This window comes from Oncorhynchus nerka, linkage group LG10, assembly GCF_034236695.1.
Source record: "Oncorhynchus nerka isolate Pitt River linkage group LG10, Oner_Uvic_2.0, whole genome shotgun sequence".
Taxonomy (NCBI): Eukaryota; Metazoa; Chordata; class Actinopteri; order Salmoniformes; family Salmonidae; genus Oncorhynchus; species Oncorhynchus nerka.
Window position 1 is genome coordinate 28744111 of NC_088405.1, and position 22630 is coordinate 28766740.

At 42.5% G+C, this 22630-nt stretch overlaps 1 protein-coding gene across 1 annotated transcript in view; it reads right to left on the reverse strand.

The window, feature by feature from the left end:
- LOC115135105 (protocadherin-15-like) overlaps window positions 1–22630 on the reverse strand; it is a 265480-nt gene that overhangs the window by 151695 nt on the left and 91155 nt on the right. Inside the window, 4 exon segments of the mRNA XM_029669390.2 lie at window positions 1270–1404; window positions 3242–3448; window positions 12914–13026; window positions 13186–13294. Of these exon segments, the coding sequence (XP_029525250.2) occupies window positions 1270–1404; window positions 3242–3448; window positions 12914–13026; window positions 13186–13294 (564 nt within the window).

Below are 22630 nucleotides of genomic sequence, written 5' to 3' on the forward strand. Positions count from 1 at the left end.
TGTGTAAAACAGTATTGAGACATTTTTAAAGTGACCAGTGTTCAATGCCTACAGTATGTACATAGTGCAGCAGTCTATAAGGTGCAGGGTTGAGTACCTGGTGGTAGCCAGCTAGTAAACGTGACTAAAGTTCAAGGCAGAGGTTACTGGGCAGGGGCTGGCTGGCTGGTGACTATTTAACAGTCTGATGGCCAGTTTTTTAGTCTCTCGGTCCCAGCTTTGATGCACCTTTACCCGCCTTCTATATGGTTGAGGGGTGAACAGGCCATGGCTCGGGTGGCTGAGGTCCTTGACACACACGCACACGCACACACACGGAGACCTCTGATTGTGAGATCCAAAAGAGCTAACTCCTTCTCCAAAGGGGTGTAAAGAGTTCAAACATGGCATCTGTTGCTCTTTATCAATATCTTCCTGACTGGTCCAGTGAGGGAGTGAGGTAGCAGAGATAAAGAAGCTGAAGCTTCATATATTTGATCTTCACAGCTTCTTCTGAACTCAGCGGGCACATCATGACCACAGATACAGATATGGAAAACAGACTAGTATCCTACCACCTCTATCGCCCAAACCCTCACACTTTCTCTTTTGTTTAATCAAACGTGTTTTCTCCAGGAAACACTCCCTCAATATTTAAATAATGATGCTTTCTGATATGTAACCATCCCAGAGGGAGAGTACACACATGTAGATGCTTAAAGCACCGGAGGCTCTTCAGAGACTACTTAGGGTCTTAATGTTAAAGAGAACAGTAGCACTATTTATGTAATTGAATGCCATCAATACAGAGAACACAATTAAGTCTCTGAATAATGTAAGATAAAATCCCTTCATTGTGAATATGCTGGAGAGCACTGTGTGTCAAAATACAGCAGGAGCCAACAGTTGCAGTGTGTTCCTGTCCAGAAGGAAAGGGCTTCATCTGGTATTGGTTGGATCTTGGAAAGCTACTGTCAGTAAACAGGTGATCCAGAATAAATACATGCTAATAAAGGTGTAAAGTAGTAACGTGCCTTGCCAAGTCATTTAATCTCTTCAATAGAGGCATAGATAAATCAAACTGCTACAACGTAAGTTAAGTTCAATTGTATTGACCGAGTTGAAAATAAATTGATTCCGTAGGCAGTGTAGTTACGTCAAGTCATATCATACAGCCTAATCCAAGCTGTTATATATTTTAGAAGTGGGTGCTGTTTCCTCCCATATACTTTATTAGAGTGGTGGGTGTTATTTGGTAATATATGTGGATGTCATTGGAACGAGGCGTACCGTGAAGGTGTAGGTCATCTGCTTCTCTCTGTCCACAGGTTTGAGCAGTCGGAGGTAGCGGGTGATCCCGGTCGGGGTTATGGCAAAGCTGGTGCTGAAGTCATCCAGAGTCACCGTCACCAGAGGGTCTTTGCTCTTCAAAAAGTAAAGACATTGGAGAGAAGAGGGTTACCATGGAGACAAGACCTTACTCAAATCTGCAGTTGTGTCACTGAGGAAAAAACAATCGTGAGAGACAGAACAAGCCAAAACATGTCTGAGTGGTAAAAGACTGCTGACAAAGACAACATAGTATTGAGAACATAGTACTGAGAACAGGAGAAGGCCTTGAAGGAATTCTAAGAAATCTTGTAATTTTATACCCCCTATAAAGCACACTACAATTGTACAGTAGGTCTTTCATTGCGGCTCTGGCAACAAGCTACAGCATATGATCGATTTACAGAAACCTATGCTTATGCCGGCCTACTGTTCAATACGTTTGAAAGTAGAACATATTTTTTTCATTAAAAAAATGCATTCTTGAAGGTGAAAGTTCATGTGTCTTAATAACAAACTCATATGCGATCTTTAAATATAAATATAAAATGGAGTACGGAGTAATTTGGTCTAAAAGTGAGGACCATATATAAAAACATTTCAATACTGTTTTACAACTTTCCCAAAAAATGGTTTTCTTCTCTGGGTTATGTTGGCACAAGGGAGATTTAAGCAGGTTTGGGTTGTTATGGAGATTCAGGTCTGTCAATGAGGCCTGCCTGTCTCTAAACATTCACACTGCTTTGCCCATTGATCTGTTTCAGAGCTGCACTTTGATGTCTTAATCTCACCCTGCTGAGAGGGAGAGAGTGCAAGAGAGCGAGAGATAGAAAGTTACAGACAGACAAACACAGAGAAAGAGAGACACAGTAAGAAATGATACAGAGGGAAAGTGAGTTGGAGAAATCTCTGTTGAGGAGTTTATTGTGTTAGGTGCCATCTGAGGAAATGAATAAAACAATATTTTCAACATCATCAACATAAAGAGAAATATCCTGGTGACAAAAGCACAAACAGAGTGGGGGCGAATGCTGCTGTGCATCTGTGTTCTGAGTGTCTCCTGGTGTGTTGGCAGCCTGTCTCAATGTGTGATTTCAACCATTTAAATGCAGTTGAGGCGCTTAGAAAACCCACTCCTGTCAGCGCCTGTTTGAAATGTGCTTTTCAGAATCATCACCTCAACACACACACACACACACACACACACACACACACACACACACACACACACACACACACACACACACACACACACACACACACACACACACACTGAATGTACTAAATGTATCAGTGCGATCTGTGTATTTACCCACTAATAACATTTTTTTTTTTTACTTGACTAGAACACGGCAAAACACAAAAACATTAGACATTTGTGTATGACGAAATTGATAATTGGAAGGGAAAACTGAGTCACACATCTGAAAAAACAGACCAAACAGACCATGCAGTAGAGTAAAACCCAAAGGCACACTTTTAGTCATAACAGCATCACAAACCACACGTTTACCTACAGGTGTTTGACCAGGCAGCAGCTACAATAAAGAGACAAAGTAGTGTCAATGGTAATACAGTGTGAGGGAGAGTGTTTCCCCATCTTAGCATGGGCTTCTGGAAGGATTTTACTAACATTAACATGCTATAGAATGTAAATATTTAATTGGCTTATGTACTCATTAAATTATTTAGTCTGAAAAGCCCACTATAGGCTTCATATTTTGTATGAAATTTAATTCATTCAAAAGGTTAACATGTACATTTAGTTTCTTGTGTGTAGCCATGCCAGCTAATTCTTGTGTGTATTTGTGTGCGCTGTCTGTGTATGTACTTGTGCGTGCATTCATAGTATTGTGTATTTGCAGGTTCATAAGTGACATGCTTGTGCTTGTGAGTGTGCGCTTGTGTGTGTGCATGCAGACATCCCCAATACCTCTTCAATGTCTTTGTCCAGGGCGATTATGCCCAAGGGGGCAGTGAGGTTGGAGCTGGCAGAGATGGTGGTGCCTACTGGGGAGGACTCACTGACGTATCCCTGGTAGGACTGGAACTGGAAGTACGGAGCCTGGTTGTTCTCATCCAGGACATCAATGATCAGTTCAGCGTATGCTGGGAGTGGGTGGCCATTGTCCTGCTCAGCCTAAAAGAAGCAGAAACGTGTATATTTATTATGAACCCTAAAAATGGTCAAAGACCTCAACCACCCCAGTCTCTACTACTGCATGGCAAGCGGTACCAGAGTGCCAAGTCTAGGACAAAAAGGCTTTTACCCCCAAGCCATAAGATTCCTGAACAGGTAACCAAATGGTTACCCGGACTATTTGCATTGTGTGCCCCCTCCAACCACTCTTTTACGCTGCTGCTACTCTCTGTTTATCTTATATGCATAGTCACTTTAACCATACATTCATGTACATACTACCTCAATTGGGCCGACCAACCAGTGCTCCCGCACATTGGCTAACCGGGCTATCTGCATTGTGTCCCACCCACCACCCGCCAACCCTTCTTTTACGCTACTGCTACTCTCTGTTCATCATATACTGTATGCATAGTCACTTTAATGATACCTACATGTACATACTACCTCAACCTCACTGTAACATGTACTGATATGCAACTTACAACATACATGGAACACACAATCATAAGGTGGTCATAAGATTATTATGACAGACGGACTATTTTTGTAATACCTGTTGCAGATCAGTAAACAAAGCTAAACACATTTGAATGCCAGATATTACACCATTTACAAGGACTCAGTGTCACAATTGAAATGCAAACTTCTGATCGTCAGATTACTAAGGGAATAGAAATGCAGAGGGCATTGTTTTCCCGAAAGACTGTCATTTCAATTACATAAATCATTGGCAAATTAATCAAACAACCACTTTGAATTAGATTCCAGTAATTGGTAAGAAACTTAAAACAAATGCTTTAATCTGGGATGAATGGACGCTAATTAAAATGGTTAGCAGTTCAGTTTCTGTTTTGAATGATACCACAGACTTTATTGTTTATATCAGGGGTGGCCAACCCTCTTCCTGTGTGCAGGCGTTTGTTCCAGCCCTATTCTAACACACCTGATTAAAGCTAATCAAGGTCCTGATGAACAGCTGATTGGTAGAATCAGGTGTGTTCAGTGGCATGTATTCATCGATGTCAAGGAAAGCCAGGCTTCCCCACATATTTTACCCCCCCCCCCCCCAAATTATAACTTATCTTTCGACTCTCTGTGTTTTCATAAATTTCCTTAAATTCGCAAGTGGCTGAATCTATCTCATCGGAGAAATCATCTGAGCGAGGAAAACAATACCCATCTGTCTCAGCATGTGTAGCGCATGTATCTGATGCTGTCTGGCCAAAGAGAGTATGACATGTTGCCACATGTAGCATTTGATTGATTGATGCCAGCGAGCATTTTGCCTCCCATGATGAACATTTTTAGTTGAGCTCAACTCCGGGTGATACTGGCGTAGCAAAACCACCCCTCAAGTGAGGCCAGTTTGGATTTGGCTTCACACCAATCAAATCCCATCAAAAGTAAAATGTATTTGTCTGAATTTGTATATATATTTCTGGTCCACTTGTGTTATTGTCCTGCAGTAGCTAGCTAAATAGCTAGCTAAAATCGACCCTTTCTTAAGCCATGGATGGAGATGGGAATTTCAACTTGAGGTTCCGTACAGGACAATGATTATTACTGAGTTTCTGATCTGACCATAAATTCATACATTGTGCCACTGGCCTGAGACGATTGAAGTCTAGATGTAGTATGCTCAAGTTAACTAGCTAGCCAATTTCGCTGGTTCCTTGTTGCCCATGCGAGATAGTAAGGCTAGCAAGCATTGTATCCTGGTAGTCTACAGTCTAGGACAAAAAAAAAAGAGTGTACTATAGGAGGATGACATTGATGTTCATCTAGTCTGGGTGAGTTATCATGTTTTTTTTACTTGCACACATGAAGTAGGCTCACAAGAATGGCGCGAGAGAAGATGGCTGCCGTTTTATAGGATCCTAACCAATTGTGCTATTTTGTGTGTTTTTTCACATTCTTTGTAACTTATTTTGTACATCACGTTTCTGCCACCGACTCTTATAACCGGAAAGAGCTTCTGGATATCAGAACAGTGATTACTCACCTCGAACTAAAGACAGATGTTTTATTTAATGAGTAGGACGCAAAGGATTTACCTGACCAGGTCAAAATCCCTGTCATTCACATGAAGACACCAGTACAGGTGACGCAGGTCGGAATGCCTTGTGAGAATTTGTCGGGGAGTGGGTAACCAGTCTCCACCATCCGTCCTATTGGCCACGTGCAATCATTGGAGAATAAACTGGATGAGCTCCATTCAAAACTATCCTACCAACAGGACATTAAGAACTGTAACATGTTTCACAGAGTCGTGGCTGAAATAGGACATGGATAATATACAGTTGGCTGGTTTTTCCGTGCATCAGCAAGACAGAACAGCTACCTCCGGTAAGACAAGGGGTCAATAGCAGCTGGTGCGCAAAATCAAATATTAAGGAAGTCTCAAGGTTTTGCTTGCCTGAGGTAGAGTATCTCATGATAAGATGTAGACCATACTATTTACCTAGAGAGTTTTCATCTACATTTTTTGTAGCTGTCTATTTACCACCACAAACCGATGCTGGCACTAAGACCGCACTCAACGAGCTGTATAAAGCCATAAGCAAACAAGAAAATGCTCATCCAGAGGCGGCTCTTCAAGTGGCTGGGGACTTTAATGCAGGGGAACTTCAATCCGTTTGACCAAATTTCTACCAGCATGTCACATGTGCAATAAGAGGAAAAAAATCACTAGACCACATTTACTCCACACACAGAGGCGCGTACAAAGCTCTCCCTCAATCTCTATTTAGCAAATCTGACCATAATTCCATCTTCCCGATTCCTACTTATAAGCGAAAACTAACGCAGGAAGTACCAGTGACTCGCTTAATACGGAAGTGGTCAGATGATGCAGACGCTAAGCTACAGGATTGTTTTGTTAGCACAGACTGGAATATGTTCCGGGACTCATCCGATGGCATTGAGGAGTATACCACATCAGTCAACGGCTTCATCAGTAAGTGCATCGATGACGTGGTCCTCACAGTGACCCCACGTACATAACCCAACCAGAAGACATTGAAGGTAACTTGCCAAAATGACTACCAACCCGTAACACTCACGTCTGTAGCCATGAAGTGATTTGAAAGGCTGGTCAGGGCTCACATCAACACCATCAACCCAGAAATCCTAGACCCACTCCAACTTGCATAGCACCCCAACAGATCCACAGATGACACACACTATTGCACTCAACACTGCCATTTCCCACCTGGACAAGAGGAACACCTACGTGAGAATGCTGTTCATTGACTACAGCTCAGCGTTCAACACCATAGTGCCCACGAAGCTCATCACTAAGCTAAGAAGCCTGGGACTAAACACCTCCCTCTGCAACTGGATCCTGGACTTCCTGACGGGCCGCCCCCAGGTTATAAGGGTAGGCAACAACACATCTGCCACGATGATCCTCAACACAGGGACCCCCAGGGGTACGTGCTTAGTCCCCTCCTGTACTCCCTGTTCACCCAGAGCCTTTCATAAGGCAAATAAAATAGAGGTTGACTCTTCCCATCCACTCCACTCTGAATTCCAGCTCCTTCCCTCTGGCCTCAGGTACAGACTACCTAAGGTTAAAAAAATAGGGCCAAGTACTCTTTTATTCCGAATGCATTTGTGCAACTTAACAAAATGTTGGACTAATTGCACTTAGCACTTGCACTATAAAACTGCACTTACCCTGCCTATTTGTTTGTAAAAGTATGCTATTTATTTTTCATTTTTAGATGTGATATGTTTTATGACTGCTGCAAGATGAATTGCCTCTCTGAAGACATTAAACGTTTTCTGAATCTGAATTTGTCCAAGCACGACTCCAACACCATCATTAAGTTTTCCAACGACATAACTATTGGTAGGCCTGATAAATGAGACAGCCTATAGAGAGGAGGTCAGAGACCTGGAAGTGTGGTGCCAGGACAACAACCTCTCCCTCAATGTGATCAAGACAAAGGAGATGATCGTGGTCTACAGGAAAAGGAGGGCTGAGCCCGCCCCCATTCTCGTCAACGGGGCTGCAGTGAATTTGGCGCATGTGACAAATAAAATTTGATTTGAAAGTAGCTGAGAAAGTGCACCTGTTTTCTTTGTGCTGACTTGGGGTAACTCGCTGTGTTTCTACATCAGTAGCTGTGTAGTAAACTGTTGGAAATATTAACTGTTTGTTACGTGCAATATGTGCAGACTTCACCGGACTGATGCGGCCCTCTGGTTATGTGATGTGTTTATTTATTCCACCACTGAAGACATTAAACGTTTTCTGAATCTGAATCTGTCCAAGCACGACTCCAACACCATCATTAAGTTTTCCGACGACACAACGTTGGTAGGCCTGATTTATCTTTTTGTTGTCACGGCCTTATTGTATATCATGGTGGTCTATGAACGAATGGGTTATAGAGCAAACATAGCACAACATAGGTTGTAATATGGCTTCCTCAGTGATTTTACCCACGCACCGCTACTGAGTGTGTTTGAGCTGGGCTGAAGCAAAGACCTGCGCCTCTAGTAGCACTCTTAAAAATGTGCCTTCTCATGCTGCTCACCGTGGAAACCAGTTCAATGGATAAGTGCATCCAAATCATGTAATTTTGTAATGTGGATATTTGATGTTAAACCTAGCTATTGACAAGCATTCACAGCAATCAGACACGTAATCTAAATGTCAGCATTCGTATTTGCTTGAGGCAATCATAAAACTGTGTGCACATTCAATGCACCATTCAACACCCGATTAGAAAGTTCTGACAAAGACCAGGACATGTTCAAAACATTGTCTTTCTGGGGGGACATAAATAACCATCTTAATTTAACCCAGCAGCTAAGAGATCATCATTGTACCGTGTACACACATTTGTACTCAACAAACCATGTCGGTGTCTTGTGTAATGGACAGTGGATAATACGACACTGTAACCAATCTATGTGAAAAAAACACAGGGGCGTACATGTTGCTTCCATTGTTTTTGCATTTATTGCAGCACAGTTGGTGGGGGAAATTACTACAGTAACATGCCACATTAGCACGCATCAATTTGCATGTCGCTTCAGCCAAGTATCACATGAGCTTTTAGTGATAGTTACACTGTAACCTAACACGCGTGTGAAACTATATTCTAGCATGGATGATGAGCCACCGATTGTGTGCAGTCATACAGTCAGACCACCATAATTCCTCAAAAATATATTACACAATTACTTGATCTAAGGCCGTTCCTACACAAATGTTGTTTCATTGCAAGTGAACCTGGCGAGGAGGAGAGGATGAGAGGTGTAAAGGAAGGGAGGAGGGAAGGCAGAGAGGTGACCTGAATACTATGATGCCATCATGCTAGCAGAGGGAACCTACTGACCCACCACGCTAGTATGTACTGTAGATTTTCTGTAGTCTGAAGATCCAAATAAGAGATCACAGTAACTACATTTCCATCCACAGTTTTTGTGCGAGTAAAGTCATACCGTATAAAAAAAATCACAACTGCTGTGATGGTAACAGGAAGTTTCAGTATAACTTTATAAATGCCGACATCATTCGTTCATTCGACATGGTGTTATCTTTTTGGGTGGTGAAAGTGCTTCTTTCTTGATGCTCCTTTCCAATAAATATTGAGGGTCTAATTCTGGTGACTTGATGCTTGAGTGTCGTTTGACAACTGAAAATATTCTTGCTCTTATCAGTAATAATCTCATCATGTAGACTAGCCAACCCGCAGCCTACCCGCACTGTACAGTATATACCCGAGCTGTTGGCTAGAGCGTACATGCCAAGACCAAAGTAGGCACATTTGCTATTTATTAACGCAACAGTTTTTGTGACAAAACTATCGGTTTAAAATGTGATGGAAACACATTGAACTTTAGATTTTTATTCGGTACATGAAAACTTAAGCGGAAAAGTACATTTTGTGTGTACTACGTCATCACACACTGATTTTTATTCACTAGTTCGTTCAGTGGAAACACACCACTGGTGGAAAAATTCACATATCTTCTTTATGCTGATTTTAAAATATTTGAATGAAAAGTCCCCAATTAGATGTAAACCTAGCTACTCACAAGAAAATATATTCTTTAGGACGTTCTCTCTGTTTTCTTTTTAAGGTCGGAGTACCTGTGCATAGAATCTATAGAATTGAATAGAATCTATTGCAAGTATATTGGAGTATAAAATAAATGATTCCCCTACTCATTGCTTGCTATCCAACTTTCACTTTTGGTGTGCTGCCTCATCTGTCCATCTTTCTCATATCCTCCTGCTGCCCAGCTTGAAGAGCACTCCTTCCATGTCTACCACCACCAATTTATCTGTACATCTTCACTGTGTCCATCTCCTGTGACCATCCCCACCTCCTGCACATCTCAGACTGATGAGATTGGACAACCATCGACCCACCACCCACTTCTACCCTGTGGTTTCTCCCTAGGATCTAATCTACTCTCAGGAACACCGGAGGGAAAATGCTTTTAGAAGGAGGAGATGGGGAGAGAGAGAGGCAGCGAGTGAAAGCGTTAGGCAGATAGAGAGAGGGTAGGAGGGAAAAGGATGATGAAGTATGTTCCCTTGTGGTTTGTCTCTTTAGTAATGTCCCTGTTTCTGGGAGGCAGTGGTAAATTACCTGTGTTCCGTTGCTAGAACACACCAGGCTGCAGGAAACTCTCTGCCACCTACAGTCACTGTTTATCACTCAATCTTCATTGCCCCCCCCCCCTCAGTCCCCCTCTCTCTCTATTTCTCTTGTTATTTTTTTCTTTCCCCTTCCTCTGTATTGATCTGACTATTATTGTCTCCTCCTCTTTCCCCATCCATTCATCTCACCCATCTTTATTTTTCACTTTTGTCCTAGCCACCCTCTGAGAGAAAATGGCTTTTTCCAATGAGACATCAGAATCAATGATAACATTGGTGCAACATGTCCTTGGTGCTGAACATTCTACAACAAGTGACAATAAAATACAACAATGTTATACTATTTTCTCTCCTCCATGTATCTCGATGTATAAGATCTCAATGTATTTCAATGGCAGTAGGCATATTTGTAAAGCAGTATCTGCTAGCGAACCTAAAGAGCAGTCTCCAGATACCAACCTATAATTCTCTATCTTCTTCCCTGCTGTCATGACGTTGGCCTGGGGGATAGGTTTATGACAGTCATAAATACCTCTTCCCCCCTTTTTCCTCTCTCTACCCTACTGAGGTTACATTTGGCAAAACCCTTGGTTAACATAGAGATTCGGGGAACATCAGAAGGTGGGGGGAAATGAACTATATTCTGGTAATGCGACCAATATGCGGTGGTACTTAAAACCTGTTACTCCTACCCCCTACTTTTTCGAACATTCTGTTAAAAATCGTGCAACATTTCAGTGCCCTGCTACTCAGGCCAGGAATATAGTATATGCATATGATTAGTATGTGTGGATAGAAAACACTCAGACGTTTATAAAACTGGTTAAATCACGGCTGTGATTATAACAGAACGTGCGTTTCATCGAAAAGTGCAGGAAAATCTGATCACTGAAAATTGGAAAATATATCAATGCGCCACTTGCAGGTAGGAGCAAGAGGTTAATGAACATGATTTTATTTTTTTAAATTTTATTTCACCTTTATTTAACCAGGTAGGCTAGTTGAGAACAAGTTCTCATTTGCAACTGCGACCTGGCCAAGATAAAGCATAGCAGTGTGAACAGACAACACAGAGTTACACATGGAGTAAGCAATTAACAAGTCAATAACACAGTAGAAAAAAAATGGGCAGTCTATATACAATGTGTGCAAAAGGCATGATGTCAGTTCGGTTGTCATCTGAGACATTCTCATCAATGAGAAGATGACATAAACTCAACACATCAGAGTTATCGGATTCACATGGAATTGTTGTTCAATTTAAATGTTTGAATATGAAATTATTTGTGATGGGATGAAGTGTGATTTTAGCTTCTAAAATGTGAGATTTGGGTTTTCATAAGATAAGGCTGCTCAATCAGTGGCCCGCCCTGTGAAGGGACATGGGCTATACAACTTTTCAAACACGCCCTCCTCTCCCTTCCTATATAAGCCCTTGACGACAACATAACTTCCTGTTCCGGGGATGTAGGACGACGGTCCTTTGTCAGAATGGTTCAGAATGGTTCAGATAATAACTACAGAATGAAGCCAACATCAGCCTGAGCTTTGGTTTGCGAATGGTATGAACTTTGAACTCTTATTCACTACAGAAGTGCTACCTCCTAGCCGTTGAGTTAGCAACCGCAGCTGCAAACGCAGGTTAGGAACAGAGTATGCCGTCTACCACACAACAACGTTACTACAACGTATCCAATTGACCACCAGAGACATTCTTCAAAGGACAAAGGACTCGGTTTGGCAACACGGCCTTCCATCTACCACCAACCTACTGAAGCGCAGCTCAGAGTAAATATTTATTGCATTTTCCTTTTCCAAATGGGCGGTCATTTAGAATGCATACGATACTGTATTTACGATAGACCAGCTTCTTCCCTTTGTTCCTCAGTCTTCCCGCTCCTTCACTAATCCCAGACCCTTTTCTTTTGTGTAACAAGCTGTCATATCTGTTCCGCCCGCTAGGGACGTTTTCCTTTATGACGTAATTTGTAATCAAGTTATGATTAATTGTGTGTATGTGTAATTCTGTGTGATTAGTTAGGTATTTAGTAAATAAATATTTAAACCCAATTTTGTATTGCTGATTCAACTTGTTAGCCAGGGTTCGTGCAGATAAAAAAAATTACAACTTTCAGATGAGACTGAATTAAGACGACGATTGATATTGACTGCTATTGATGTAAAATATTACTAGGTCTTTAAGAGTTTATTCGGAAGATAACAGCTCTATAAATATTATTTTGTGGTGCCCGACTCTCTAGTTAATTACATTTACATGATTAGCTCAATCAGGTGATATTAATTACGGGGAAATTATTTTATAGAATAGCATGTCATATCACTTAATCCGGCATAGCCAAAGACACGACCACTGCTGATACCCCCAGCACCAGGTCCATCTCCATGTGACTCAGCTAGATAAGCCTGACATCGCACCATAGACAACTCTCCTGGCGACACAAAACATGCTCTTCACACATCATCACTCTCTCCTCTCCTCTGCGTGGAGATCACTCCCTCCTCTGCTCTCCTCTCTGTGTGCATGGCAACCTGATCAGTGCTCAGGGGCTACCGTTTTAAATGGAAAGAGGTTCTGGTGGGTGGATGACAGTCTGCTCTGTTCATCACCACAGGTAATCCCTAGTTCTGATCAGGATTCATAAGAAGGCTACAGCAACAATTCCTATCACATGTTCCTAGATTACTGACACTTCTGTAAGTATTGGTTTAGTTGCCTTTTGTCAGGCTTAAAGGCTGACTAAGCTTACCCAAATTCTCTGGTTGATAGTGTGATACATGTTGCACCTTGATTTCAGGTTAAAGGTGGGTTTGCTTACTTTGATGATGAGGGTAAATTTGGTGTACAGGTCTCTGCTGACTGGTTTCAAGAGGAGGAGCTCTGCGGTCGTCTTGTTCAGGGAGAAGTAGTCTGGGTACTTTGAAGGCTGGCCTGAAGTAAAACAACACGCACAAATAATCTGTTTTTGTGCTTTTGGGCATGAATGGTGACCATTGATAAGACATTAGCGATTAAAGGATCAAAGTGGAATAGTGGAACTGATCATGCAAACATGCATGTGTGTGACTGGTAGCTCTGTGAGGAACCTACCAACCAGTATGTAGTAATGGATCCCTGGCCTTTTAGACGGGGGCTGAATGTTCCTGTCCATGTCCACAGCTTGAATAGGCGGGGTCACCCCCAGTGGGTTCAGTTCACTCTGAAAAGGAGAGAGGAAGGAAGAGGGGGGAGTCAGTAACCAATTAACTGTGTTAGTAGTTTGTATCCCCATTACACTGTTAAGCCTTTTGCGAACAAGGGAAACATGACAAAATGCAAATAAATGTTGAATATTAAATATCATAAACAATATATCAGTATTATGGCTTTGTTAGATTCAGTCCCCATTCACACAGTACACTACTGTTAACACAATAGGCTAACAATCTAATTAAACAGCTTTAGGTTTCTTCTTCCTCAGAATTCTCACCAACATGCATAATAGTACCATACATCACAGCTAATCTGTTTGTTGTGCTGTAGGCTAGGCTACTTCTCTTATTCACGCACACTCATTGCTAATAGACACCCTTAGCACTAATTAGCTTGCTCTGCATTTCCCTAGTGTACCCACATATGGCTAATACAGTAAGTGGATGTGTGCTTAGCGGTTTGCGTTGTACTTCCCAAGCACAGGAAGGCACATGGCTAACCAACAGCTCTGGCAGAATCCCTCCCTTGGGGAAAGTATTTATATCCCAGGGTCCACTGTAATCCTTATTCCCCCGCACGCACGCACGCACGCACACACACACACACACACACACACACACACACACACACACACACACACACACACACACACACACACACACACACACACACACACACACACACACACTCACACACACACACTCACACACACACACACTCCACCACTTTTACAATGTATGGAGGTGCGCTAAATCAAATCCCTCTAGCTCTGCACAATGATGATTAGCTATAATACTCCTCCAGCAGCCATTCTCGTGAGGACTCCAGAGCAGATAGCTAATAACCCTAAGGGAGCAAATAAATACATATCAACTCAATAAGGTGTGTCTAGCCTCTATAATTACGTACAGTACACTCATCAATTATTCATTCAGAGAAAAGCCTCACCATACAGCATATGAATTTGCAGTGCCTTTAGAAAGTATTCACACCCTTTTCCACATTTTGTTGTTGTACAGCCTGAATTCAAAATGGATTCAATTGAGCATTTTGGGTCATTGGCCTACACATAATACCACATAATGTCAAAGTAGAATTATATTTTTAGAAATGTTTACAAATTAATCAAAAATGAAAAGCTGAAATGTCAATAAGTATTCAACATCGTTGTTATGGCAAGCCTAAATAAGTTCAGGAATAATAATGTGATTAATTGATCCAAGATGGCGTAGCAGTAAGACGTCTTGTTGTGTCGTGTCCCTTGTATATATCGTTTTTTTTGTTTTTACATATTTTTCTTCGCATATCTTTTAAAACATTTTGCTAAACCTCAACTTCTAAATACTCTCCTGCAACCCGCCTCACCCAATGTAGCTATTTTTCCTAAAGTATTTATATTTACTTCGGATCCGGAACCCCTCAACTGAAGCTAGCCAGCTAACTACCAGCTATCAGTCAGCAAAACATTGCTAGCGGTCTTCAGCTAACCGGTCATCAGCTAACCTTTAGCTCGGAAAGCTCTCGCCAGTTCGAACAACGCGACTCTAACCAGAGCGTAACGGGCCTATTATTTTTTTTATCCCCGGATTCCCACCGGATTCCCACCGCAAACGGAACATTTTTCAGCTGGATCTTCACAACTAGCTATCTAGCTAACCGCAACCCCGGATGATTACTCCTGGCTAGCGTTTCCACCCACTTAGCTTGAAGCTAGCCCGGCCAGAGCTCCTGTGCTACCACCGTAGCATACTCCTGGGCTACAATATCCGGACCCACGACCGGTCTATCGATGTCACCGCATGAAGAGGAATAAACAGACTCACCCCATCGCGACGTCCCCCAAAGGCTAACTCTCTAGCCCTTGCTATCTCCTTGCTTGCTAATTCGGCCTGCTAACTGCTAGCTTGTTTAGCCCCGGTCCGCTAACTGCTACCTTGTTTAGCCCCGGCCTACTAACTGTTAGCTTGTTAGCACAGGCCTGCTAACCGTCTGAATCGCCGCGTCCCAAACACTCACTGGACCCATATTTACTTTCTATCTCTTTTCGATTTTTAATTTGTTTATACCTTCCGGTAACCTGCCTCACCCAATGTGATACGGAATCGCTATTATTTTAAATTTTTAGAACACACTCAAGAACCCCCAGAAGCTAACCAGCTAACTAGCTACAAGCTATTTAGTCATTGTTAGTTTTTGTAACCTGGATAACACTCGCCAGTCCAGCTTCCCTGCCCCATCCACCGCTGCCCCCTGGACACTGATCACTTGGCTACATAGCTGATGCATGCTGGACTGTCCATTAATCACGGTACTCCATTCTGCTTGTTTATGTTTTATCTGTCGGCCCCAGCCGCACTCAGGCTCTGTGTGTAGTTAATCTGACCCTCCCTGCCTAGTCAACGCCATTTTACCTGCTGTTGTTGTGCTAGCTGATTAGCTGTTGTTGTCTCACCTACTGTTTTAGCTAGCTCTCCCAATTCAACACCTGTGATTACTGTATGCCTCGCTGTATGTCTCTCTCAAATGTCAATATGCCTTGTATACTGTTGTTCAGGTTAGTTATCATTGTTTTAGTTTACAATGGAGCCCCTAGTTCCACTCTTCATACCCCTGATACCTCCTTTGTCCCACCTCCCACACATGCGGTGACCTCACCCATTACAACCAGCATGTCCAGAGATACAACCTCTCTCATCATCACCCAGTGCCTGGGCTTAACTCCGCTGTACCCGCACCCCACCATACCCCTGTCTGCGCATTATGCCCTGAATATATTCTACCATGCCCAGAAACCTGCTCCTCTTATTCTCTGTCCCCAACGCTCTAGGGGACCAGTTTTGATAGCCTTTAGCCGCACCCTCATACTACTCCTTCTCTGTTCCGCGGGTGATGTGGAGGTAAACCCAGGCCCTGCATGTCCCCAGGCACCCTCATTTGTTGACTTCTGTGATCGAAAAAGCCTTGGTTTCATGCATGTCAACATCAGAAGCCTCCTCCCTAAGTTTGTTTTACTCACTGCTTTAGCACACTCTGCTAACCCTGATGTCCTTGCCGTGTCTGAATCCTGGCTCAGGAAGGCCACCAAAAATTCGGAGATTTCCATACCCAACTATAACATCTTCCGTCAAGATAGAACTGCCAAAGGGGGAGGAGTTGCAGTCTACTGCAGAGATAGCCTGCAAAGTAATGTCATACTTTCCAGGTCCATACCCAAACAGTTCGAACTACTAATTTTGAAAATTACTCTCTCCAGAAATAAGTCTCTCATTTTTGCCGCCTGCTACCGACCCCCCTCAGCTCCCAGCTGTGCCCTGGACACCATTTGTGAATTGATCGCCCCCCATCTAGCTTCAGAGTTTGTTCTGTTAGGTGACCTAAACTGGGATATGCTTAACACCCCGGCAGTCCTACAATCTAAGCTAGATGCCCTCAATCTCACACAAATCATCAAGGAACCCACCAGGTACAACCCTAACTCTGTAAACAAGGTCACCCTCATAGACGTCATCCTGACCAACTGGCCCTCCAAATACACCTCCGCTGTCTTCAACCAGGATCACAGCGATCACTGCCTCATTGCCTGTATCCGCTACGGAGCCGCAGTCAAACGACCACCCCTCATCACTGTCAAACGCTCGCTAAAACACTTCTGTGAGCAGGCCTTTCTAATCGACCTGGCCCGGGTATCCTGGAAGGATCCTGGAAGCATTGACCTCATCCCGTCAGTTGAGGATGCCTGGTCATTCTTTAAAAGTAACTTCCTCACCATTTTAGATAAGCATGCTCCGTTCAAAAAATGCAGAACTAAGAACAGATATAGCCCTTGGTTCACTCCAGACCTGACTGCCTTCGACCAGCACAAAAACATCCTGTGGCGGACTGCAATAGCATCGAATAGTCCCCGCGATATGCAACTGTTCAGGAAAGTCAGGAACCAATACACGCAGTCAGTCAGGAAAGCTAAGGCCAGCTTCTTCAGGCAGAAGTTTGCATCCTGTAGCTCCAACTCCAAAAAGTTCTGGGACACTGTGAAGTCCATGGAGAACAAGAGCACCTCCTCCCAGCTGCCCACTGCACTGAGGCTAGGTAACACGGTCACCACCGATAAATCCATGATTATCGAAAACTTCAACAAGCATTTCTCAACGGCTGGCCATGCCTTCTGCCTGGCTACTCCAACCTCTGCCAACAGCTCCGCCCCGCAGCTACTCGCCCAAGCCTCTCCAGGTTCTCCTTTACCCAAATCCAGATAGCAGATGTTCTGAAAGAGCTGCAAAACCTGGACCCGTACAAATCAGCTGGGCTTGACAATCTGGACCCTCTATTTCTGAAACTATCCGCCGCCATTGTCGCAACCCCTATTACCAGCCTGTTCAACCTCTCTTTCATATCGTCTGAGATCCCCAAGGATTGGAAAGCTGCCGCAGTCATCCCCCTCTTCAAAGGGGGAGACACCCTGGACCCAAACTGTTACAGACCTATATCCATCCTGCCCTGCCTATCTAAGGTCTTCGAAAGCCAAGTCAACAAACAGGTCACTGACCATCTCGAATCCCACCGTACCTTCTCCGCTGTGCAATCTGGTTTCCGAGCCGGTCACGGGTGCACCTCAGCCACGCTCAAGGTACTAAACGATATCATAACTGCCATCGATAAAAGACAGTACTGTGCAGCCGTCTTCATCGACCTTGCCAAGGCTTTCGACTCTGTCAATCACCATATTCTTATCGGCAGACTCAGTAGCCTCGGTTTTTCGGATGACTGCCTTGCCTGGTTCACCAATTACTTTGCAGACAGAGTTCAGTGTGTCAAATCGGAGGGCATGCTGTCCGGTCCTCTGGCAGTCTCTATGGGGGTGCCACAGGGTTCACTCGGGCCGACTCTTTTCTCTGTATATATCAATGATGTTGCTCTTGCTGCGGGCGATTCCCTGATCCACCTCTACGCAGACGACACCATTCTATATACTTCCGGCCTGTCCTTGGACACTGTGCTATCTAACCTCCAAACGAGCTTCAATGCCATACAACACTCCTTCCGTGGCCTCCAACTGCTCTTAAACGCTAGTAAAACCAAATGCATGCTTTTCAACCGTTCGCTGCCTGCACCCGCACGCCTGACCAGCATCACCACCCTGGATGGTTCCGACCTTGAATATGTGGACATCTATAAGTACCTAGGTGTCTGGCTAGACTGTAAACTCTCCTTCCAGACTCATATCAAACATCTCCAATCGAAAATCAAATCAAGAGTCGGCTTTCTATTCCGCAACAAAGCCTCCTTCACTCACGCCGCCAAACTTACCCTAGTAAAACTGACTATCCTACCGATCCTCGACTTCGGCGATGTCATCTACAAAATTGCTTCCAACACTCTACTCAGCAAACTGGATACAGTTTATCACAGTGCCATCCGTTTTGTCACTAAAGCACCTTATACCACCCACCACTGCGACCTGTATGCTCTCGTCGGCTGGCCCTTGCTACATATTCGTCGCCAGACCCACTGGCTCCAGGTCATCTACAAGTCCATGCGTAGCACGCGCTCCAGCAGGTATCTCACTGATCATCCCTAAAGCCAACACCGCATTTGGCCGCCTTTCGTTCCAGTTCTCTGCTGCCTGTGACTGGAACGAATTGCAAAAATCGCTGAAGTTGGAGACTTTTATCTCCCTCACCAACTTCAAACATCTGCTATCTGAGCAGCTAACCGATCGCTGCAGCTGTACATAGTCTATTGGTAAATAGCCCACCCATTTTCACCTACCTCATGCCCATACTGTTTTTATTTATTTACTTTTCTGCTCTTTTACACACCAATATCTCTACCTGTACATGACCATCTGATCATTTATCACTCAGTGTTAATTTGCAAAATTTTAATTATTCGCCTACCTCCTCATGCCTTTTGCACACACTGTATATAGACTCCCCTTTTTTTCTACTGTGTTATTGACTTGTTAATTGTTTACTCCATGTGTAACTCTGTGTTGTCTGTTCACACTGCTATGCTTTATCTTGGCCAGGTCGCAGTTGCAAATGAGAACTTGTTCTCAACTAGCCTACCTGGTTAAATAAAGGTGAAATAAAATTAAAAATTAAAAATTAAACTCAGATAATAATTGCATTATTATCTGTGTGTGCTATAATAGTGTTTAACATGAGTTTCGAATGACTACCTCATCTCTGTACACCACACACAATTATCTGTAAAGGTCCCTTAGTAGAGCAATGCCTAGCAAATGAAGGGCAGATGGGTAAAATTAAAAACAAAACATGAAATATCCCTTTAAGCATGGTGAAGTTGTTAATTACACTTTGGATGATGTATCAATACACCCAGTCACTACAAAGATACAGGTGTCCTTCCTTAATCAGTTGACAGAGAGGAAGGAAACTGCTCAAGGATTTCACCATGATGCCAATGGTGACTTTAAAACTGTTAAAGAGCTTAATAGCAGGAGAAAACAGAGGATGGATCAACAACATTGTCGTTATTCCACAACACTAACCTACATGATAGAGTGTAATGAAGGAAGCCTGTACAGGATAAACATATTTCAAAACATGCATCCTGTTTGCATTAAGGCACTAAAGTAAAACAGCAAAAAACGTGGCAAAGAAATTAGCATTAATTCCTGAATACAAAGCTTTATGTTTGGGGCAAATCCAACACAACACATCACTGATTAACACTCTTCATATTTTAATTAATGGTGGTGGCTGGATCATGTTATGGGTATGCTTGTCATCAGCATGGACCAGGGAGTTTTTTTGATAAAAAGAAACGGAATAGAGCTAAGCACAGAAACATTTCCTGAGGAAAACATGGTTCAGTCTGCTTTCCAACAGACATTATGAGACAAATGCACCTTTCAGCACGACAAAAACCTAAAACACAGGAACAAATATACACTGGAGTTGCTTACCAAGATGACATTGAATGTTCCTGAGTGGCCTAGTTACAGTTTTGATTTAAATCGACTTGAAAACCTATTACAAGACCTGGAAATGGCTGTCTAGCAATGATCAACAACCAACTTGACAGAGCTTGAATCATTTAAAAAAGAATAATGTGCAAATATTGTACAATCCAGGTGTGCAAAGCTCTTAGAGACTTACCCAGAACGACTCACAGCTGTAATTGTTGCCAAAGGTGATTCTAACATGTATTGACTAACATGTATTGTTTTATTTTTCATAAATGTCATTACATATTATTTTGTGTACAAAAAAAGTTAAATCAATTTTAATCCCACATTGTAATACTTTCTGAAAGCACTGTAGTAACACAATGGTTTTACTGCAGCAGGTACAGTTTTCCAAGCAACTACCAGAAAAAAGCTGATAATATAGCCTTGCAATCTAGGAAGGCTGAACAAACTCTGCAAAACAAATTCGGTAACATTTTATAATAACCCCTGGTCATAAAGAATTGATAAAATATTGTCAATTGCATTTTAAACATTTATTAATATTTTATCTTATATTTACTAATGTTAGTAAGCTATTCATTAATATATCTATAGATATACAGGACCAGTCAAAAGTTTGGTCACACCTACTCATTCCATGGTTTTTCTTTATTTTTACTATTTTCTACATTGTAGAATAATAGTGAAGACATCAAAACTATTAAATAACACAAGGAAGCATGTAGTAACCACAAAAGTGTTAAACAAAAGAAAATATATTTCATATTTGAAATTCTTCAAAGTAGCCACCCTTTGCCTTGATGACAGCTTTGCACATTCTTAGCATTTTCTCAACCAGCTTTATGAGGTAATCACCTGGAATGCATTTCAATTAACAGGTGTGCCTTGTTAAAAATGTATGACAAGGTAGGGGTTGAATACAGAAGAGCCCTATTTGGTAAAAGACCAAGTCCATATTATGGCAAGAACATCTCAAATAAGCAAAGAGAAATGACAATCCATCATTACTTTAAGACATGAAGGTCAGTCAATACAGAACATTTAAAGACATTTGAAAGTTTCTTCAAGTGCAGTTGAAAAATGATCAAGCGCTATGATGAAACTGGCTCTCATGAGGACCCAGACTTACCTCTGCTGCAGAGGATAAATTCATTAGAGATACCAGCCTCAGAAATTGCAGCCCAAATAAATGATTTCCAGAATTCAAGTAACAGACACATCTCAGCATCAACTGTTGTTGGAGACCGCGTGAATCAGGCCTTCATGGTCAAATTGCTTCAAAGAAATTACTACTAAAGGACACCAATAAGAAGAAGATACTTGCAAGAAACACGAGCAATAGAGATTAGACTGGTGGAAATCTGTAATTTGGTCTGATGAGTCCAAATTGGAGATTTTTGGTTACAACCACCGTGTCTTTGTGAGATGCAGGGTAGGTGAACGGATGATCTCCGCATGTGTGGTTCCCACCTTGAAGCATGGAGGAGGTAGTGTGATGGTGTGTGGGTGCTTTGCTGGTGAACACTGTCCATTTTACTCTGGTAATAAACTGTAAACCATTGACAAGCGTTGTACTCAGAGTCTGCGCACTGGTTCAACTGCCCAGAATAGATAGATAGCTTTGGAGGATACATATCCTCTTAATATACAGTATCATTATATACTATTAATGTTTTATATCAATATATTATCTTAGTACAAATACATGGCTTATTCTTAAAAATAGAAATAAGTGCTCTTTGTGTATGAGAAGGATAATTAGGTTGTGGACTGTAGTGGACTGGAATAATGTGGAATGTGGAATAATGTGTGGAATAATACTCCCTAACTTGACTGATAAGAAGACCTTTGAGAGGCGTGAAGGAGTACCGGACTCAAGCTGGGATGATAACACCATCTGCCCAGCCACAGAGATTGATCGTTGATCCTAGACACAGAAGGGGGGTCTGTTTGGGAAGGGAGGCCTAGTTGGAGGTTATAAATATATGTTGTGACTCTGTATCTGCTCTCACTGCTGCATAACCTAGTGTGGTGAATACATCTAGCTAGAGCTTTCTTTGGGTATCCATCTGGATTACTGAGCCGGAATTTAGAACCTAACTATTGCCGTTATTTGGCTGGATTCACCAAGATTTGTAGTCAAAACTAAAGAGTCTGAATCAGTGGAACAGGAGCCTGCACAAAACAAGGTAGGCAAGTTCCTACACCTGACACCACTCATTCTGTCATGTTGGGGAGATGGGTTGGAGGTGGAATATAAATTATGGGAAACCTAGAAAGCCTGGATTTATTCAGTAGGCCTACTGTGTGTACGACCGGTCATAGACCTATGATTTGGAGCCCATAGGGGGTTTAGCCATCAGAAGGTTAAGACTATGCACTCTATGCCTAGGAGGTTTAGCCAACAGC